Source organism: Protopterus annectens, chromosome 4.part0 (genome assembly GCF_019279795.1).
Source record: "Protopterus annectens isolate FY-2018-M chromosome 4.part0, PAN1.0, whole genome shotgun sequence".
Lineage (NCBI taxonomy): Eukaryota > Metazoa > Chordata > Ceratodontiformes > Protopteridae > Protopterus > Protopterus annectens.
In genome coordinates, this window is record NC_056733.1 from 116,293,303 (window position 1) to 116,314,596 (window position 21,294).

At 43.8% G+C, this 21,294-nt stretch overlaps 1 protein-coding gene across 1 annotated transcript in view; it reads right to left on the reverse strand.

Annotated features, from left to right (window-relative positions):
- The window catches only part of LOC122800223 (protein NO VEIN-like), a 1,589,974-nt gene that overhangs the window by 1,267,521 nt on the left and 301,159 nt on the right, over positions 1 to 21,294 (reverse strand). Inside the window, exons 6-7 of the mRNA XM_044069716.1 lie at positions 14,161 to 14,327; positions 12,623 to 12,751 (exon numbers count right to left, since the gene is read on the reverse strand). Coding sequence (XP_043925651.1) covers positions 12,623 to 12,751; positions 14,161 to 14,327 — 296 coding nt within the window. The remainder of the gene's footprint in view (positions 1 to 12,622; positions 12,752 to 14,160; positions 14,328 to 21,294) is intronic.

A 21,294-nucleotide genomic window follows, 5' to 3' on the forward strand; every position in this document is an offset into this window, starting at 1 on the left:
ACGACCGGCACTTGTGAACTGCTACTGCTTCTGCTTCGGGCACCGCACGGCAAGAAAGACTGATGTAATGGCATCGGCTGCATGTTCTATACACCTGACGTCATGGAAGAAGTGACAGCATCCGACGAAGAAATGCCAAGATTCTGGTATTCAGGCCGGCTGAGGGATACCTGCAGGCAGATAACCCAAATGTGATGACTGCAACAGTGAAACACGAAGAACATCAAAGGGATGACCCTTGAGAAAATTCTGAATGAAGCCATCAAAGAACAAATTCCTTGCAATCTATGGAAATCGTGACTGGGTTTCTTAGAAGATGTTGAAGTATAGACCACTGTGCTGAGACAGTCCACTGAAGGACAAGCATACGGATGCCTGGCTAATGGGACTACAGTTATCACTGCTGCCATCCAATCCTAATGCTTGGAAGACTAGTTTTGCTGTCAGATAAGAACTGGAGATTATCTTTATAACCAGAGTGTGTAAACTCTTGTCAGAGGAAGAAAAGCTATCTCGCTGGTCGTGTCTAGAGCAGTACCTATGAACTCCCGGTTCTGAGTAGGCATAAGCTGTGATTTGGTGTAATTGGTTGTGATGCCCAAATGATGACATAACTGGAGCAAGTAATCCCTTGCTTAATCAACAGATGCCTAGATGGGATGACAAGTCAGTTGTCTAAATATAGAAACACCTGGAATCTCATCAGTCTCAGGAGAGCCGCCACCACCTCCATACATTTGGTGAACACCTTGGTGGGGCTGTGGTGAGACCAAAAATTAGAAGTTATGTACTCACCATAACGTTCCATCTGAGTAGGTGACTTCATTCGGATGCAACCTGTGGGTATCGGATCCGATCTCGGATCCGAGCCGGCAATTCAAAAGCTTAGGCTCCGAGCTCCTAGCTCCTCCCTCTTATCCATAACCCCTTGCCAAGCCCTGACTGACCTCAGATTGAGTTTGCCTCAAATACTGACCACAGTATACTAAAACAGCATAAATACTCGCTCTATAAAGGTCAGGGGGATGGAGGGATAGTTACATCGAATGAAGTCACCTACTCAGATGGAACGTTATGGTGAGTACATAACTTCTAAATCTGAAGTAGGCAGACTTCATTCGTCTGCAACCTGTGGGACAGAGTCCCTAGATACCTGAATCTTGGGCCGTCATGGAAGGATGTTCCGAGCACCGCTGAGCCAAAGGATGCTCTTCCTCTAGAAACAACATCCACCTTGTAATGAGAAATAAAAGTATGAGGCGAGGCCCAAGTAGCTGCCGCAGATATCATCCAACGAAACACGGGACTTAAAGGCGGCTGACGTAGAAACTGCCCTAGTAGAATGAGCCGTAACCCTCTGAGGAGCAGGTCTGCCTGAAGTGTCATATGCCTGCAATATGCAATTAGCAATCCATTTAGATAGAGTGACTTTAGACACTGCTTTACCCAGAGCAAATTTAGCAAAGGAGACGAACAGCTGATCTGATTTCCTGTGGCCAGCTGTCCTGTTAATATAAAAACGCAATTGTCTATGAACATCCAATGAATGCAATTTGTATTCCCCTTTGTTTGAATACTTGGGAAAAAAGACAGGCAAATTGATTGACTGGTTAATATTGGATTCAGAAGAGACCTTCGGAAGAAAAGATGGACTGGTCCTGAGGCACACCCTATCAGGGAAGAAAGAGAGATAAGGCGGTTTGACACAAAGAGCCTGAAGCTCAGACACCCTTCTGGCTGAAGTGATAGCTACCAGAAAGACAGTCTTCCAGGAAAGGAATTTTAAATCAGCAGAAGCTGCAGGCTCAAGGGAGGAGCAGTAAGGGCCTGCAGGACTAAAGACAAGTCCCAAGGCGGTACAACCTCCTTGACTGGAGGCCTTAACAAAAAAACTCCCTTGAGAAAGGATTTGCATAATTTCGCTGTCATAAGGGGAGCTGTGTCCTGTCCAATGTGATAATGCGAGATAGCCGCTAATTGAACCTTAATCGTGGAAGAACTGGCCCCTTGATGAAAGAGGTCTGTTAGAAAATCTAGCACCGCAGAGATAGGTGCTGAAAAAGGATCCACAGTTCTCTGTCCTGCCCATATAGAGAACCTCTTCCATTTGCTCCGATAAACCTGTCTGGTGGAAGGTTTATGAGCAGCCACCAAAATGGCTTTGACCGGTGAAGAGATACCGGAGTCCTAATTAAGGTTGGAATTGGAGCAGCCAAGCTGTCAACTTCAGGGTTCGCAGATTGGGAACTGGCATTCCCAGAGGGTGAGAGATGAGATCCGAAATTGGATCCAGAATCATGGTGGATTGATTTTGTGAGACCATACGAAGGGGAACCAAGGTTGTCGAGGCCAGAATGGGGCAATGAGAATCATTCTGCTCCCCAAACTGTTGGCTTTCTGCAGAAACCTCTGCATCAGAGGAAGTGGAGGGTAGGCATAAAGGAGACCGGGAGGCCAAGCATGCACCAGAGCATCCTCGAACTCCCTGGTGGGGGAAGCAGAGCAAAGAAATTGTCGCATTTGGCGTTTGAGGGAGAAGCAAAAAGATCGCAACAGGGTTGCCCCCAAACGGCAAAAATCTTCTTCGCTACTTGAAGATTGAGGGACCACTCGTGTGGAGAAAGGATGATGCGACTGAGCTTGTCCGCAAGGATGTTGGACTTTCCCGGAATGTGCGTTGCTATCAGAAAGCGTTTGGTGGAAATTGCCCATTCCCAGACTCTCATGGCCTCTCGACAAAGGGGATAAGACCTGGTTCCTCCCTGCTTGTTGATATACCAGACTACGGACATATTGTCTGTCTGAATCGCAATAGTCCCTGTAGGAAGAACGTGGTGAAGTGCTTGCAACGCTAGGAGCACCGCCCTCATTTCCAGGACATTTATATGCAATGACGTCTCTGTGGGATTCCACGTGCCTTGGACAATCTTTCCCGCAGAATGACTCCCCCACCCCACGCAAGAAGAGTCCGGGGTGACTCTGGCTCGGGAAATGCAGCGCAAAGGGTCTTCCTGCTAGGGGCTCCGGAGAAAGAAGCCACCACAGAAGGGAGTCCCTGCACGCTCTGCTGACCGCAATCGGAGCGTTTAGAGACGAACAAAGAGGAGACCACTGAACTTGAAGGGTCCATTGAAGAACCCGCATGCGTAAGCGGGCATGAATTAGAAGCGGGATAGCTGCCGCCATAGAACCCAGGGCCCTCAGGACCGAAGCTGCAGTTGGTGAAGGTTGAAGGATTGCTGTCACATGACACCTCAGGCTGACGATACGGTCTGGGGTGAAGAAGGCTCGCATTGATCTGGTGTCTAGTCTTCCTCCTATGAAATCTATAATTTGAGTTGGATTCAGAAAAGATTTCTCCCAGTTGATCGTGATGCCCAGCCTTGGTGCTAGTTGAAGGAAGTAATCCCTGGCTGAGCACAGAAGATGCCTTGATGATGCAGTCAGGAGCCAGTCGTCCAGGTACGGAAAGACCTGTAATCCCTGGAGCCTCAGGTGGGCCGCTACCACCGCTAACACCTTGGTAAACACCCTGGGGGCTGAGGTGAGACCAAAGGGAGGACCCTGAACTGATAATGACTGGCTCCCAGCCGGAAGCGAAGAAACCTCCTGGATCGTCTGTCCATCCGAATGTGGTAGTACGCATCCTTGAGGTCTATGGAACACATCCAGTCGTTCTCCCTCAAAAGGGGGAGTATAGATTGCAGGGTGACCATCCCGAACTTTTGCTTGGTTACTGACAGGTTCAACAGGGAAAGGTCTAAAATTGGTCTTAAGTCCCCCGTCTTCTTTGGCACCAAAAAGAACCTGGAGTAAAACCCTAATCCGGCTTGATCTGGGGGGACGCGCTGGATGGCTCTTTTTTCTAGCAGCTGCTCGATTTCGAGAGCTGCCGCCTCCCTTTGGTCGGGTGGAACATCTGGGAGGCTGCGAGATTTGGGGATCTTGATTAGGGGTATTGAATATCCTCTGGATATGAGTCGAAGCACCCAACTGTCTGTTGTTATGGACTCCCAAGAAGTCAGGTGCATCGAAAACCGCCCCCCGACTGCCTCCAGAGACGGACAGCCGGGCAACCCTTCAGGGCTGCTGCGTGGGTCTCTCAGAGAAGGGTTCTCTTGACCCAAAATTGCCAGGAGCCCCCCTGCCTCTGGCACGACGACCTCCCCGTCCTCCTCTGCCACGGAAGGACTGGTTATCCGGAGCAGGTTGGGACTGCTGCGACTTCCGGAACCACATCTTCTTCTGTCCCTTTTGGTTCTTAGAGAAGGACCTCTGGGGAGCTGAGAAGCGGACTCCGACGGCAGACAGCGTCTTCCCGTCCTTTTCGCTCTGGACTAAAGTCTCGCGAACAGTCTTGCCAAACAAGGCAGAACCATCGAAAGGGGCATTCGAAGGTCGCCTTAAAGGGCTCAGCAAAATCACAATGGCGGAGCCAGGCCTGTCGCCTCATGACAAGGCCTGCTCCGCTGGCTCTAGCGGCTCCCTCAGTAGCATGAGACAGCAGCCGCATAGATGTATTGGATACAGATCTGAGAGTGGCCATTCGGGTGGAGTAAACCTGTTTATCCTCACTCGAGATGGACTCCGGGAGATGCAGCGTACTCTTTAATCAGATCTCGCTGCATCCTAATGACATGTGCCATGTAGTTCAGCTCTCAAGGAGAAGGTCGCTGAACTAAACACTCGCTTCCCAATTCGATCCATCGAACGGGACTCCTTGCCCGGAGGATGGACGGAGGGACTCTCCTGGGCCAATTCCCTCTTTGTGGCTGCAGCCATCATCATGGCATCTACTGGGGACCCTTACTCCAGTGGGTGCGGTCTGATGGAGGAGAAAGAATGCGGTCCGGGCGCTTAGGATAGGCTCAATGGTGTCCGGATCCTTCCACGCCCTGATAGATATAAGATCTACCAGGGGTCAGCAGGAGGGGACACCCAAGAGGTAGAAGGGCCCTCGAATGCCTCCAAGAACACAGACTCGTCCGAAGAAGCCTTGGGGGCAGACCACCCCCCCCTGATCCTTAACATCTCCATGATGTCTCCAAATGAGACGTCCTCAGGGGTGACCTAGGGAGCCTTCCCTTCATCCAAGTCCGTGTCTTCAGTGACGGACTCAGGGGAGTCCATGTGCCTCCTCTTGCACTTGCGCTTCCGAGGTACTTCATCGGGGCTGTCCGAGGAGTACTCTTCAGCAGATGGATGTTCCAAGGGAACCACTTGGGACATCGAGGCGGGCTGTCCCTGGGACAGGCTGGTGGGGCCTGGCCCAACTGCAATGGAGTGCGGGATGGAGCCGTGGCAGGGACCGGGGTCCGGATGTCCTCGACAGTGCCCTTTCCATAACGCGTTGAAAGCCGAGGGGAGCCAGCTTCTCTAAGCCCCGAGCCGACCCCACTCGGATCCGGCGTGCGGATCGGAGTCGGAGCCGAAACCGTCGGATCCGAGAGACCAGTGTGCTCCAACCTGGACGGAGCCGAAGACACACCAGCTCCCTCGGATCCGAGGCTCGGCCCTTGGCTCCGAGAGGTCGGGTCCGGCACCGAAGCACTCAACGGATGGGACGGATCCGAGGTGCGCCGACCAATCGGATCCGACCCACCCCCGGATCCAAATCTGCACGGCGCCGAAAGCTCCGAACCCGTGGTATGGGTCGGAGAAGGAGCTAAGGGGGCGAAAAAGGTCAAGCCCCTCCCGGTTGGGGGGGGGCTAGGAGCACTCCCATTTGCATTTGGGCCTGGATGAATTTCCTCATCATCCGGTCCATATCAGCTTCGCTCATAGAAAAGGTCGATCTAGAGGAGGCCACCGAAGCGGACCTAGAGAGCCGTCTCGGTGACCTCCTGGAAGGGCTAGCCTCCTCCTCCTCGGGTCCAGGAGAGAACCGAGGGGAGTGGAGCCGAGGAGGAGGAAGGCTAGAAGGCACAGGGGAAGCCCACTTAGATGGAGGAGCCGAGCTGGAAGCTTCGGCTCTCCTCTTGTGGTGCTTCGTCCTGTGCCTCTCCTTCTGTCTCTCCCTAGAAGAATCCTTCCCCTCCGGCAACTTTAAGGGAGGTTGAGTCCCAGCCGGAGGGGGAGAACTCACAGCAACAAGTTGCTGACTGGAGGGGGCAGAGGCCGAAGCAGTATCTAGGGGTAAAAGAGCCGCCAGCACCAACTTCGACCTCCGTTCCCTTAAAGCCCGGGGGTTGAACCCTGCACAAATGGTACAACCAGAAGACAGGTGTTCAACCCCAAGCATGACGAAAGTGTGGCCATCTGCTGGGGACAGCTTATGGCCACACTCGGTACATTTCGAAAAGACAGCCTTAGGGGCTTCAGACATTACACCTAAGGCCTAAACACACACACACACAAACAAACTACGAAAACCCGAGAAAAATTAACTAAAAAGGGAGGAAAGCCTTAACCACACACAACTCTAACTATATTTATAACAAAAGAAGAGAATTTGAAAAATTTTCCTGTCAGAAAACTACACTTATCTCAAAACCACGCCAGGAGCTCTAGAATTCCGTTGCTTCTTGAAAAGCGGCAAACGAAATCTGAGGTCAGTCAGGGCTTGGCAAGGGGTTATGGGTAAGAGGGAGGAGCTAGGAGCTCGGAGCCTAAGCTTTTGAATTGCCGGCTCGGATCCGAGATCGGATCCGATACCCACAGGTTGCAGACGAATGAAGTCTGCCTACTTCAGATCAAGTATTCTGAACTGGTAATGGCCGACTCCCAGCTGGAAGGGCAGGTATCTTCTGGAGAGTCTGTTCATTGTGATATGATAGTACACATCTGGAAGAGATCTACTGAGCATATCTAGTCATCCTTTCACAGAACAGGTAAAATGGACTGAACAATGACAATCCAGAACTTTGAGTATTTTATGTACTGGCTAAGTGTGCTGAGATTCAGAATTGGTCTAAAGTCCCCTGTCCTCCTTGGCACTACAAAATCTTGAATACGTTCCAGATCCTTGTTGGTTTGAAGAGAATTTTTGGTTGACTTTTTTTCTAGCAACTTTTCTATTTCCAAGGCTGCTGCCACCCTCTAATTGGATGGAATATCATGGATATTTTTCAATGTTTCTTGGAGGAATTTAGGAAAATGGTAATGAACTAACCTCTGGATATAGTCTTCTGAGCCCAAGTGTCTTTTGTGATGGATGCCCAGGCTTCTGGGTGCAGAGATAAGTGCGCCACCCAACTGCCTCCAGAGTGCAGCAGTTAGGTAAACCTTCAGGAGCGCTGGTAAGGCCTGTCAGAGAAGATCTCTCTGAAGCCCTGGTTCTGCAGGCCACCTCTGCCACAAGGGCAGCATTTCCCAGTAGAGTTTCCCCCTCTGTCCTGGGGAAGAACCATCTCCTCATGATTCCTAGAAAGGCCCTTGCTGTTTCCTGGAGAATGATCTATGAGGATTAGAAAAATGAATCCCAAAGGTAGACAGGTCCCTTCCATCTTGCTAACTTCTGGAAAGGGTTTCTTTAACTTTAGGGCCAAACAAAGACAAGCTATCAAAGGGAGCATTGATGAAGACTTGAAGGGTTATTCAAAATAACACAAGCACACCCAGGGCATGCTTCCTAACAGTTATGCCTGAACCCGCAGCCACAGAGGTACCCTCAACCACGTAAGAGATAACTGCATGGACGCTTTGGAGGTGGACTTGTAGGGTGGCCAGCTGTGGAGAAGCTTTCAGACAAAGAACCCAAAAGAGATCTGGAAAGCTCCCATCAAATCTCTTTACAGGCTGTTGAAATATGTCAAATAGTTCAGCGACCTAACAGCACTTGACAAACCGGTCTAATGCCCTCAACTTTCTATTAGGATAGTGGACAAAAGCTCTGTTCTGCAAGCCCGCTGTTAAGTGGCTGCTGCCACCACCATGTCATCTATAATGACTCCCTTACTCCAATGGGTCCTATCTTTAGGAGGAGACAAAAACTTGCCGGGTCTCTTAGGGATAGGTTCCACTGCATCAGGTTCTTTCTATGCTCAGGTGTGAGATAAGACTGATCAACTCTTCAGCCAGAGGGACCGCCCAAGACATAGCCAGGCTAGCTCCGAAAGCCTCTAGAAACATTATCTCCTCTTGGAAAGGGATATTGAAGGACCATCCATTTCTCTGTTTAAGAAATGCTAGTATCTCCCCAAAGAAAACATAACTGGGTGGAGATCTGGGGGACCCTTGCCCTTCATCAAAGTCCATGTGTTCAGCGACAGGGACCTCATCAGTGGGAAGGTCTTGAGAAGTATCGCAAGAAGGTAGGGAGTCCTGTACAAGGACTGCCTGAGGACTTGTATGGGGTGGCTGTCCTAGTGGAGTAGGTAGGATAGGGTCAGTGTACAAAGTCAGCAGGAGGGTAAGATCCAAAGCGAGCACAGATGTGCTTTCGCTGGGTAAAGACAAAGCCCTCTCCACAACCTCAAAAGAAGGTGGTCCAGGAGAAACAGAAGTCGGTCACATAGGTGCCAAAGCCACTGACTCCAACCTCTGTAACCCTGTGAAATCCTGTCTCAAGGTGGGAGTCAAAGCAAAACTATCCAACACCAAAGCACTGAGAAGCACGGACTGCTTTGACAGATTCAGAGGCAATCCAGACCCCCCCCACTCCAATCTAACTCCAACGTTTTGGCTCTAAGAGTCTACCGACTCAGAGCAGGTCTGAGTCGGTCGACTCAGGGGAATAGTCAGAGTCCAACAACAAGCAGTTTTCTTATCTGACAAGGATATCTTCGATGATCTCGGATCCTAGGGCTCCGAAACCACTGGTCAAATCAGAGAAGGAGAAGCAACAATGCTGAGATTAGGCAGGCTCATGGGTCTGACCCCCATCTGAGTTTGATCCCTGAGGAACTTCATCTTCCTATCCACCTCTGCCTCAGATAAGCTCTTAAAAGACCCAAGGGATAAAGTAGTAGATGGTGACCTGGAAGACTTTCTAGGTGTCTCCTCTAAGAAGGGGGAATGGAGCCGAGGAGATATCAGATCCAGGGTGAAGAGAGGGGATAACATCCGAGGAGACTTGCATCTCAACATAGTATGACCTGAGGAAGGTGCAGGATCTGATGTTTTGACAACTTTACCAGCTGGCTCAGAAGTCAAGAGTCCAGTGGGTAGAATGATCAAAGGTAAATTTCCTGGATTTCTTTTCTTTAGCAGCTGAGTTAGGCTTTCTTTTGTCTGTTTTATTAAAAGGAATTTGAGCCCCAGAATAGACAAACAGCTGAAGGAAGCAAACCTTTAAGAATGAGCATATCCCTTCCATCACCTTAAAGCACTGGAACTTAACCCCGAACAAACTGAACAATCCACTACTAAGTAGGCAGAGCCCAAACAATATACACACTCCTTAGGGGCATCCAAAGTTAAGGATCTTCTGGTTAGAGGAGCGGCACGTTTTAGATCCCGTAGGCTTGTCAGCCGTAACTAGAAGCTAATCTGTTCCCAAGACCAAAAAAAAAAAAAAAGCTGACAAAGGAAACCTCTTGTTAAAAGAAAGTAACAAGAAGGAAAATATACCAACAATGATATGAAAGAAAACACCCTGAGCATGTAGAAAGGCCTAACAAAAAACAGAAAGAGGATAGAAGATAACCGATATAAAGACAAAAGTTCTAAAAGTGCAGAAAGAAGGGGAGAAGCAAGCTGGATTGAAAAACTTCACAAAAAGGATAAAACGCTATCTCTTAATCTCCAAATGCTCAAGAGCAGAAATTTGCATCTGAACTATGTGGCAGTAAACAAGATACAACATATATCAGAAGAGATGGGCATTACAGGTAAAAGGAGGAGCTTTAAATCTGACAGTCTAGTAAAAGTAGCAGAGTCAGATCAGTTGACTCATCAGTTAAGTAAGGAATGAAAATGACATCAGATCAATGGTTTTACTGCATACAAAAGTACACATAATGGGTCAAAGTCATTAACAATGGGATGCTGGCCCTAGAATTGAAAGAGTGCTCTATTCCTGGCTACTTTTTAACAAAATATTTTCTTGCTTTTGCTCAGAAAGTGGTAAAGAGGAATACTACTACCATATGCAATCCAGCCATCCACAACTCCTTTTTCCAATTTGTTACTTTAAAAAGGAATCAAAATCAATTGCCAAGTGGTTGCACTGGCAACCTGTGTCTGATTGTGTATTGTTCCAGTATGACTTCACCACACTAAACAGTCAGCCTTGCCGACCCTATCTTCAAATTTCTCTCACCAAACCGCTCATTTAATGAATGAACAATGACGTACAGAATGTAATTTTACATATTTCTGACCAAATGTGTAACACCTTAATAATCTCCATCAAGCACTATGATTAACGGAGCACTGACAAAGGAGAGAAACATGTTCATTTATACCGGACTATGAAAATTTAATGATGATACACAAATGGTTCAGTTTTAGGTTAAGACCAGTACAGGCAACAGGGAAGAAAAACATTACTGACATGATCCTAATCTATGACACTATTAAGTCTTTACTTAATCGTGGTGCAACATCATCTTGAAGACGGACTTGACAAGTTCCACTATGAAGCAATAAGTAACCTCCAAATAAAGCAACAACAGGAAGGAAACAAACTCGGCAAAGTTTTAATTGGACCACCCAAAAAGTAATAGTAGTAGAAAAAAAAGATCAAATGACTTTTTGGAGAGCATAAAGCCTCTCTGGACCTCTCATGAGGGCCTTCCCCTTCTACATCCCCTTTTCTTACAGTGAATATAAAAAGTTTACACATCCCTGTTAAAATACCAGGTTTTTGTGATAAAAATGAGACCACAATAAATCATTTCAAAACTTTTCCCACCTTTAATGTGACCTATAACCTGTACAATTCAATTGAAAAACAAACAAATCTGCTGGGGGGGGGGGGGGGGGGTATATAAAAAAATAAATGTACAATAAGCTGGTTGCATAACTGTGAACACCCTTAAATTAATACATCACTGAAGCACCTTTTGATTTAATTACAGCATTCAATCTTCTTGGGTAGGAGTCCATCAGCATGGCACATCTTGACTTTAGCAATATTTGCCCACTCTTCCTTGCAAAAGCGCTCCAAATCTGTCAGATTGCAAGGGCATCTCTTGTGCACAGCCCTCCAAGTCACCCCACAGATTTTCTATTGGATTTAGGTCTGGGCTCTGGCTGGGCCATTCCAAAAATATAATTTTCTTCTGGTGAAGCCATTCTTTTGTTGATTTGGATGCATGCTTGGGGTCATTTTTGTGTTGAAAGGTGGAATTCCTTTTTATCTTCAGCTTCCTAGCAGATGCCTGAAGGTTTTGGGCCAAAAGTGACTGGTATTTGGAACTGTTCATAATTCCCTCCACTTTGACTAAAGCCCCAGTTCCAGCTGAAGAAAAGCAACCCCAAAGTATGATACTACCACCACCATGCCTCACCGTTGGGATAGTGTTCTCTTCTGGTGATGCAAAGCGTTTTTGCGCCAAATGTACCTTTCTGAATTGTGACCAAAAAATTCAACCTTGGTCATATCAGACCATAACACATTTTCCCACATGCTTTTTGGGAGACAATGTATTATTCTGCAAATTTTAGCTGGGCCTAGATGTTCTTCTGTGAAAGAAAAGGCTTCTGTCTTGCAACCCTACCCAACAGCCCAGACATATGGAGAATATGGAAGATTGATGTCACATGTAGTACACAACTAGTACTTGCCAGAAATTCCTGCAGCTCCTTCAGTGTTGCTGTTGGTCTCTTGGCATCATCCCTGGCCAGTTTTAATCTTGTCTTTTCATCAATTTTGGAAGGACGTCCAATTCTTTGCAATGTCACTGTTGCCCCATATTTTCTCCACTTTTAGATGAATGTCTTCACTGTGTTCCATGGTATATCCAATGCTGTGGAAATGTTTTTGTACCCTTCTCCTGACTGATACCTTTCAACAATGAGATTCCTTTGATGCTTTGTAGGCTCTCAATGAACCATGGCTTTTGCTACAGCAGGCAACTGAGTAAATATCAGGAAAATCCTACTAGGACAGCTGAACTTTATTTGTGGTTAGAGTCTCTAATTGATGGCAGGTATGTACCCAAGAAGACTGAATGCTGTAATTAAATCAAAAAGTATTTCAACAAAATATTAGTTTAAGTGTGCACACTTATTCAACCAGCTTATTGTACATTTTTTATTTTATTTTTTTATATTTTTCCCCTAACAGATTTGTTTTTCAATTGAATTGTACAGGTTATATATGTCACATTAAAGGTGGGAAAAGTTTTGAAATTATTTATTGTGGTCTCATTTCTTTATATCACAAGAACCTGGCATTTTAACAGGGGTGTGTAAACTTTTTATATCCACTGTATATATACTAATTTAACAGAGAGAAATCTGAAAAGTCAAAAAACTCTGAATCACTGACAACACAAACTGAACTGGCAATAATTCTGAATAAGTAACATTTACTGATGTGTTACAGTTTACTGCACTATATGCACTGCACCCCAATCCACTCTACACTCAAGAAAAGGTAGGAAAGCAATTTTACTAGTCTAATGGAAACTGGGTCACATTTTCTGGCTACTATCAATCATCTCTGCTTTAATGGAAATGGATCATTCTTGTTTTAAGTTATATATTCTAAACTGTACAACAGCACACAGTTTACCTTGGATTGATCTAATGCTCCACACTGATGTATTAAGTCGCACACATCCTGCTGGCTGGCTCTGAACCCACAAACTTTTGCATCTTGTGCAGTCAGGAAGAAGCTCCCACCACCAACTTCTTGCAAGCACTATAAGACAGAAATATTAAATATCAACATTACATTGTAACTTCAGATCTGTGGCAAAGTAATAAATGGTATGACATGCACTGAAACCATCACTAAAAGGTGAAATAATTCAAACAAAGCCTAATAAAAACAAACAGGATACACAAAAAAATCAGGCTACCATCATTTCAGACCTTTAGATTTCCGCCAGCACTTTTTTTAGGCGAACAGACCTTACTACTGCCATCTTCAGAGTTAAGTAATATGGTTAACCTTTTAGTTACTACTACTACTACCTATGTGGGGCCTGTTAATAGATTTAACAGTTGCATTTTAAACATCACATGTAAAGTATTCCAGAAGTATTTCTACATGAAGCCAGCTCCATGGCATAGAGGAATAAAGACCTGTTTATAGCCAAGCAGTTCCAAGTTGGACTAACCACTCAGATGCATGTTGGAGCTGGTATGGAAAGAAGGAAACAACCCACAGTAAAGACAGCTCAGGGAAGATGTGGGTAGTGGATGCCAAAGTCAATGACTGTAGCCGCTGCTGTTACATTTTAAACAGTGGGCTTGATTGATGTTAAGAAGCAGAGACTACCCCCTACACTGACGCAGATGTTCACATTACCACCACTGAGGAAAGTTAGGGACATAATATATGCCCCCCGAGTTTCCAGGATGTCAGTAAGGGTTCAAACTCTTATGGCCATCTATACAACAGCTTCTTCTGGAGGATATGCCCCTCATATGGGAAAATGAATGGGCTGAGACCGATCTGGGGATAGTCTGATTGCCAAGCAAAGAGGCATCACAACAGCACAGGGGGCATAACAAATAAGCCAGCTCCAGTGGCAAGTTTAATTAGTGGCTTGGGTGTTTCACAGAGTTAGCACAGTTCCACGGATGACCGACATTGATGAAAATGTGCAGCTACTGTGGTCGGAGGCAGATGAATGGTTAAAGTTAACAGGCAGTAGTCTTCATCACAAGTGCACAGAAATGTGCATCCCCATGGCAAATTAATTCTGGTGCACATGATGTGGATTACTCATCCTTTTGCCAAGGGGTGAGATTAAAGGCAATCATGAAACTTCTGCAAAGCCAGGATGCCAAAGAACAGCACAGGAAACCCTCATGGATGCCTGACTGACAGTGCCTTCAGACAGCTCTTGCCCCCCACCCATGGTTCTGGGAACACTTCCTATTTAGGCTAGACACACACACACACACACACACACACACACACACACACACACACACACACACACACACTTGCCTGCAGTGAGAACAGAACCCCTACCTATCTAAATACGGAGACTAAAAAACTAGTTGCAAATGGGCTCAAGTTCAGTAGGGGAACACTTGATTGGCAGGCACAGGGGCAAAACAAACTTAAGAAAAAAAAATTGTTAGTAAGTTGGATACCTGAGAATGCTTCACCAGATATTCCAGGAAAGTACCCAGACCCATGTTGGCAAATGCTTTAAACTTGAAATGCTCAACAATCTTCTTTTCACATCTGGATAAAAAGGCTAGTGTCAAAAATCCAGACAAACTCTGCAACTGCTTCAGAAGATATTCCTTTAATGCACCTAAACACAAGCAAAACACAAGTTTAAAGTCCTCAGTTAGGCAGTACAACATTATAATTTAAATTAACTTTACTGTATTTACATACAATCCTTCAATCACTGATTTCCTGCTTAATCCAATACAATGCCACAGAAAAACTGCAGCCTACTCCAGCATGCAACACTGACAAAATGAAGAACTCACCCCGAATAGAGCACTAGCTTATCATAGGATGCATGTACATCTACATGTCAAGTAAAAACAATTAATAGGACTGATAATTCACCTATGGCGCAGCTTTGGGCACAGCAAGCAAAAACAGCACTAGGTAAAAACCCACACAGATGGAGAAAGGAGTGTACATGCACCACAAAGAGCGCACCATCTCGGCAAGACCTGAAGTAAGCCAGAGGAGATCTATATTTGTTCAAAGACTGTGACAGCGGAAAGTCCGATTGCCAAGCAGAGACGCCTAAAATGGCTCTCTCATTGTTTCAGCTCTGTTGAGATACTGCAGCTGTGTGAACCATGCTTCATCAACTAATGATCATTTTCCCTTTTTCCTGATGTCTGTGCAATGGTCCAGTTAGCATATATAATTAAAGAGGGGAGGTGTAGGGCAAAGTCCCCCACAGTGGCTTGTGGGGGAGCATATCCTTGTTCAAAAAAATAAACAAATAAAGACTTTACTGATTTTCCTCTCAACGTTTAGTGGGTGCACATTTGGGGAAAATGCTTTGGAAAGTATCTGAAAAGTCAGACTGAATTCTCAGTGGATCCCTAGAGAATCAGAAGTTGTGAAGCTGACAACAGCCAATGCACCTCTACATTTAAAAAATACTCAGCAAAGTATTTACCCAAAAGCAAGGGACCTCAATATTTTTACATGACAAGAATGATGTAATTAGAAAAAAACATTTCCACTACTAAAATTAAATGTACCCCCCCCCCCCCAAGAAATTGTTATCCTTTAATGACTTTGTAAAACTCAGTAAGTTAAAACTCTGCTAGGAACAGATTCTGCAACACAGCCAAAACAACACATTATTCCTCTTGCCTTTGGTGAGAAATCTGGGTAAGCGCAATACTTGAACTCCTAAAATGAAAAGAATGAAACGCAATTTACCCAAAACATGCTGTGAAATAAAGACTTCACATGCCTTCTTTCCATGCATATAGTGTGTGTATGTATATTATATATATATATATATATATATATATATATATATATATATATATATACACATATATATACGTGTGGGTGTGTATTTTATATATATATATATATATATATATATATATATATATATATATATACACACACACACACACACACACACACAGATATTATATACACATACACCAAGTTTACAACTGGCACCAAGTGCAAAGACAATGGCAAAGTTAAGAACCTGAGGCATGTTATGAAGAAATGCCACTTGAGAAAAAAAATTCCCTCCTCGAAATTTACTGAATGACTACCAAAATAAGAATTACATGGCATCACAAAACTCCTCAAATGTTACCTGTTCTATAATTTGTATGGTCAATATGGGAAGATTATGTTACAGTTCGAGTGGAGTTCACCAAAAATTACTATAAGCCCTAGTAATGTTTTATTCAAAACCTAGAGAATGTCTGACAAGCATTACATAAAAAACATGTCAACTGGGCAATCACTCATTAATACTAATGGGCTACTGTAATAACAGTTTTCTCACTCAGACCTCTACCGCCTTTTTGTGCTTGCTTCCAGTTCATACCCACACCTTCTTATGGTACCTAGAACTTTTTGGGTTTTGGAGTCTGGTTTCTTTAAGTGACTTAATGCAGTATTAGAAAGGGGAAGAAGTTATTAACAAAATGACACTAAAACTGTTGGCCTAGCATGTGTCTCATGGTTAGTGTTGTGGTGGTAGAGTGCATTTTTGCCTTGGAGGTCTCTGCTGTTTGGGTACATTTTTATTGAGAGCCTCCATGAAGGTGGGTGTGTGGTTTATGTTTTTATGTGAAGGCAGCACTGATGTGTACTCTGGAGGGCTGTGTGTTCCATGTAGTGTGGTACCAGTGTTGACCTTCTCCTCTTGGTCAGCTATTCCGGTCTTGGCTGGAGAGTGCATGGCTTCCAATTTGGATATACAAGTGCATCTCTCGCAAGCCTGAGTGTTGGGAGGTAAGAGGAGAGGGTTGTCAGTGTACATGAAACAGTTGCTACATTGCCTCAGGATGCCCACGTTCACCAGTTTAATAGGAGAAAGCACAGAGAACTGACCTTTAGACATGGCTGGAGGGGTGGGCATTAATAAGTAATGGAGCCGTTTCCTTATAGAACATTTAGTGCTGGTAGCACTTTTGTGTGCTACAATAACTGCTAAAAGATGTCTGGTAAAGTGCTAAAGTGCAGAAGAGGAGAGAACTAGCAAATCTAAGGGAAAGATTGAAGAGCAGACATTTTGGCACCGCTCAGAAGCTTACAAACAGTCCTGGATACAGCAAATCTGTATCTGGACTAGACTAGTTACAGGAAAGGTGGGAAAACAAGCACAGACACGGGCTTTTAAACCTGACAGTTGAAAGAGATGGGAAAAACTACCCAGACAATAAACTACAATTTATGGGTCAGAAGCCACTCCTCTTGTTTTAGACAGGCTACCTAGTGCTTAACACTCCCACTGATAAGCTAGAAGGCTTCCCTCCAACACAGAAAGGTTTTTTTTTTTTGGGGGGGGGGGTTTCAGAAGCTTACAAACAGTCCCGGATACAGCAAATCTGTATCTGGACAAGACTAGTTACAGGAAAGGCAGGAAACAAGCTTAGAATTGGTTTTTTTTTTTTTTTTTTTTTTATGAAAAAGCAGCTAAAACAGCACTAAAAACAATTAAAGCTGAATGACGTGCCATGGTATTTGAACCGTAAACGACTGCATGTAAAGTCAGAACTCTAACCACTAAGCTACTAGAAATCCCAATTCCTCTGCACCACACGCTCTAGAGACCTCAACCTCATTACCACAATCAACAGAACAAGCTGGATGGAAGGTTCATAACCCAGAGGCTGCCCATGCTATAGAATAGACTTCCAATACATGTTAAGCAGAGCACCTCGCTGTCCCTCTTCAAGAGAAATCTTGAGTAGATAGGAAATAGAAAATTAACCCCGGGGATCACTCCAGTGGATCTACTCTACAGAGACACTGGGATCTAAGGTCGGGTTGCACGATGCCAGGGTAATCCTACAGGCTAGGCTTGTAAAGGCTCCAGGGCCATTAACCTAGTACACACCTATGAATCTATGTCCTGCAGTTGAGAAATAATCTGTCACTTATTAGTCATATTTTCATATTTATGTTCATATTTTCGTAACTGAGAAACTTGCATTTTATTGAGCTGTATGGTGTGAAACACCAAAGTGGAAGACAGGACAATTCATTGTCAGTGCTGCATTGTATCACACTATACTGGAAATATTGCTAGTTGATTGTTAGTTATTACTGAAACAGGCAATACTTCCATATGTACTTAACACATCCAAAACAAGCAACTTACAAACTGTTGCATCACATCACGTGATACCTTAGATGTTGTTGAATGAAACTGTTTCAGATATCTGCACTGCAAGTTGCACATCTTGGGAAATATTCAGTATTATATGTATTGCTAATTAACAATTAAACATGTTTTCATATTTCTGTAAATATGTCAATAAACGTACTTAGAGGAATTTCTTATGTGAAATGGTCTAACAATACATATTTAGCCTGTACAGATTTGAAGATATGAACGTTTAGAAACAATTTGGGGGGTGTGTGTGTGTATTACAGTATTTATGGAAAATACTTCGAATACACTATCATCACTGTAAAGAATACTTACTTATAAAATTGCTGTTTTCATAGTTTTAATACATCACAGCAAGAGGTTCTTCAGTTCGATCCTTGGCTGGGATGCCTTCTGTGCGGAGTCTGCATGTCCTTCTTGCGATCGCGTGGGTTTCCTCCGCGTGCTCCGTTTCCTTCCACATCCCAAAGACATGCTGTAGGTGGATTGGCTACTCTAAATTGGCGCAAGGCACGAGGGCGTGTGTGTGTGTGCGCCTTCCGTTGAAGTCTGGGCGTGGGGTTGGCAACTCGACACCGTAAAACTCCACTGCCAGTCATGAGTGGACAGATGATCCGCTGTGGCGACCCCTAACCGGGAAAAAGCCGAAAGAAGAAAAGGACTCTTCATAAAATGTTTAAATTTGTTTATCTTAAGCTTTTTAGGTTTATTTTTTTTTCAGAAAATGCTCTGTAACGCAAGCTGTGTCGAGGCTGCTAAAGCTATGACATTTCACACCACGCACGTGAGAATGGGTTAACTTACCTGACAAAATCAATAAAAGCATACATATTTCATTAAACATGCAAGAAAATGAGAATGGCTCATTTCTCTTCATAACCATTTACACAATGTCAATTCAAACATATTATTTAACATTTGTTTACCAGGAAAGTCTGACTTGGAACAAAGCCAATTTTCAGCGGAGGCCCAGGGAGAAATGCTCCAGATGCATGTCTTTACCGTGGGTGGAAACCGGGGCACCCAGAGGAAACCCACACAAACGCAGGGAGAACATACAGACTCCGCACAGAAGACACCCCAGACAAGAATTGATCCGGAGAACCTGCTGCTTTGAGGTGACATCACTACCGCTGCATCACTGCCCTAGAACTACAAATGCAATTAATGCATTGTTTATAGCTGTACATTATTATTATTCAATGGAAAACAAAATGTTGGTGCATCTTAGTAAAATGGCTCGCACTAAAAGTTATACAAGTAATTAGCACAGACTGCTATATGATCAGTTGGAAAGCCTTACGTTACTATTCCAGTGCAAATTCAAACTTTCATCTTTACTGACCATAAAAAAATAAATATAAAAACGTCAACGATGATCACTTAGCAAAGTCATATCATAGCTGAGAGACAGCCTTTCAGGGAGATTTACAGTTCAGCAACTAATGCATACATAAATGAAAACTACAAATGGAATAATAGTGCATAAAAAGTCAATACCATGTTACAAATAAAATAGCTACTTCATTGAGAAAAGATACATTCATCTTTGCCATGCAACATGTACTTACAAAGTAGAAGCAAGTACTTTGAGAACTGAGACAACATGGGAATGCAGAAAGGAGATTTTACCAAAAGGAATGACTGAAAGTATGGGCTTAGAAAACAGACGAGGAAATGGAATTTATTGAAGAAAATTAGTAAAGGAACCAAGGTACTGGAAGCAAATAAGGGACAGAAAATTCAGAACAAGAAGAGGTCAAGCAGGAGATTGGACTGCAGGTTAAAGACGGCCCTCCAGACCATAAATAACCTATCTGTAAAGAGAAATGTCTGAGGAGTGTTAAATGAAGGACCAACTCTGACTTTATAATTGAGAACAGAACAGAACCTGAGAGTAAAAAAAAAGGATAAATAAAGCATATAAAATAATGCTTAATAACTATAAGAGTCAATCAGAAGAGGTTAGAAAGACTGGGAAATGAGAATGCAAAGGCAAGATAAAAAGGAACAATGGGAAGCTATTTGCATGGCAACAAAATCAGGAGGTTTTTAGGTTTTGGCATAGAAGCGATTGCATAGATATTTATATATCACAAGTAGTCTTCAAAGAAATTTTCCAGAAGTAGAGACCCATTGCTGGAGGCGTGATGGAAAACAAAGGGGCACTTGGGAATATGCTTTTGTTGGGAATGTAAGAAGTTTGTTGGTTTAAAATATTCCCTAATGGGTTCTTTGTCAGAAATGTTGGAGGAGCAAATTATTTTTAACAAAGAAAATTATTTTTAGATGAATTACAGAAACTGCACTGCCTAGACATAAGGCCCTACTCTGTTTAATGCTGTCAGCTACAAAACAATTCACTAGAAAATGGAAATAAAGAGTTAAACCAACTATAACAGAATTACTGAACATTTTAAAAGAGATAAAAGTAATAAATGCGGCGTCTTTAAAAAAGGAAAAGAGCAAACTACATATAAATAAATGGAATTTGTGGGATCAAGACATGCAGAATAAGGTAAAGCAGGTGGAGTGAATATTCATGGAAGGCAGAACTTGAGAAATATTAAGTAATGTTAAATTAAAACAAAAGTCATGTACTTATCATAACAATAGATCCATGTTGTCTTATGATTGTCTGACTCAACTTTTGGGTTGTCTGATCCAACCAGATCCAAACCTGAGCTCTTTTTGAAGCTTCGCATCCAGTACTCTGACTCCTCACCTCCCCATAATTCCCTCCACTCCACCTTAGTACTTTAGAGTTTGCCAAATACATCAGCTAACTTTCTACACATAACCATAAGAATATAGGATGCAAATTCTTTAAGAAATAAAGAAAAGCTACAGCCTAGAAAACTGTTAACAGGCAGGGTCTCAGGTGAGGTCTACCCAGTAACCAAAAGCTGCAATAAGAATATTGGAAGGGGAAAGGAGGGAGGGGTGTTAACTGGATGAAAATAAGACAACACAGCTCTAATCTTTATGTTAAAAACATAAGTTTCACATTCGATGATGTGGAATTTCATTCAATTCAATCTTTGAGATAGATGCTCAAGCTGGTCAAATACCTGGGTGTTATCAAGAAAAGATATTCATGAGGATGGTGGAACCAAAGGAAAAATGTGATCTAGACTACATATCCAATCCGTAATGTGAAAATCTGTAAAAGTGTGAACCACAGACCAAGCTGTTTATGCACAACCATCAACAAGGCTGTAGAAGTAGCTACCACCCTTGTAGAATGAGCTTTGGGTTTTACATGTAAAACTAGACCTCTTGGTGCAGGTAAAGGAAATGCACGGACAACCATCTTGAAAGGGTAACTTTGGAGATGCCCTTACCCATTTTTTCCCTGGAGAAAGCTACAAATATGTGGTCTGACTTTCTGAAGTCCTTTGTTCTATCAAGATAGAATCTGAGTTGATGA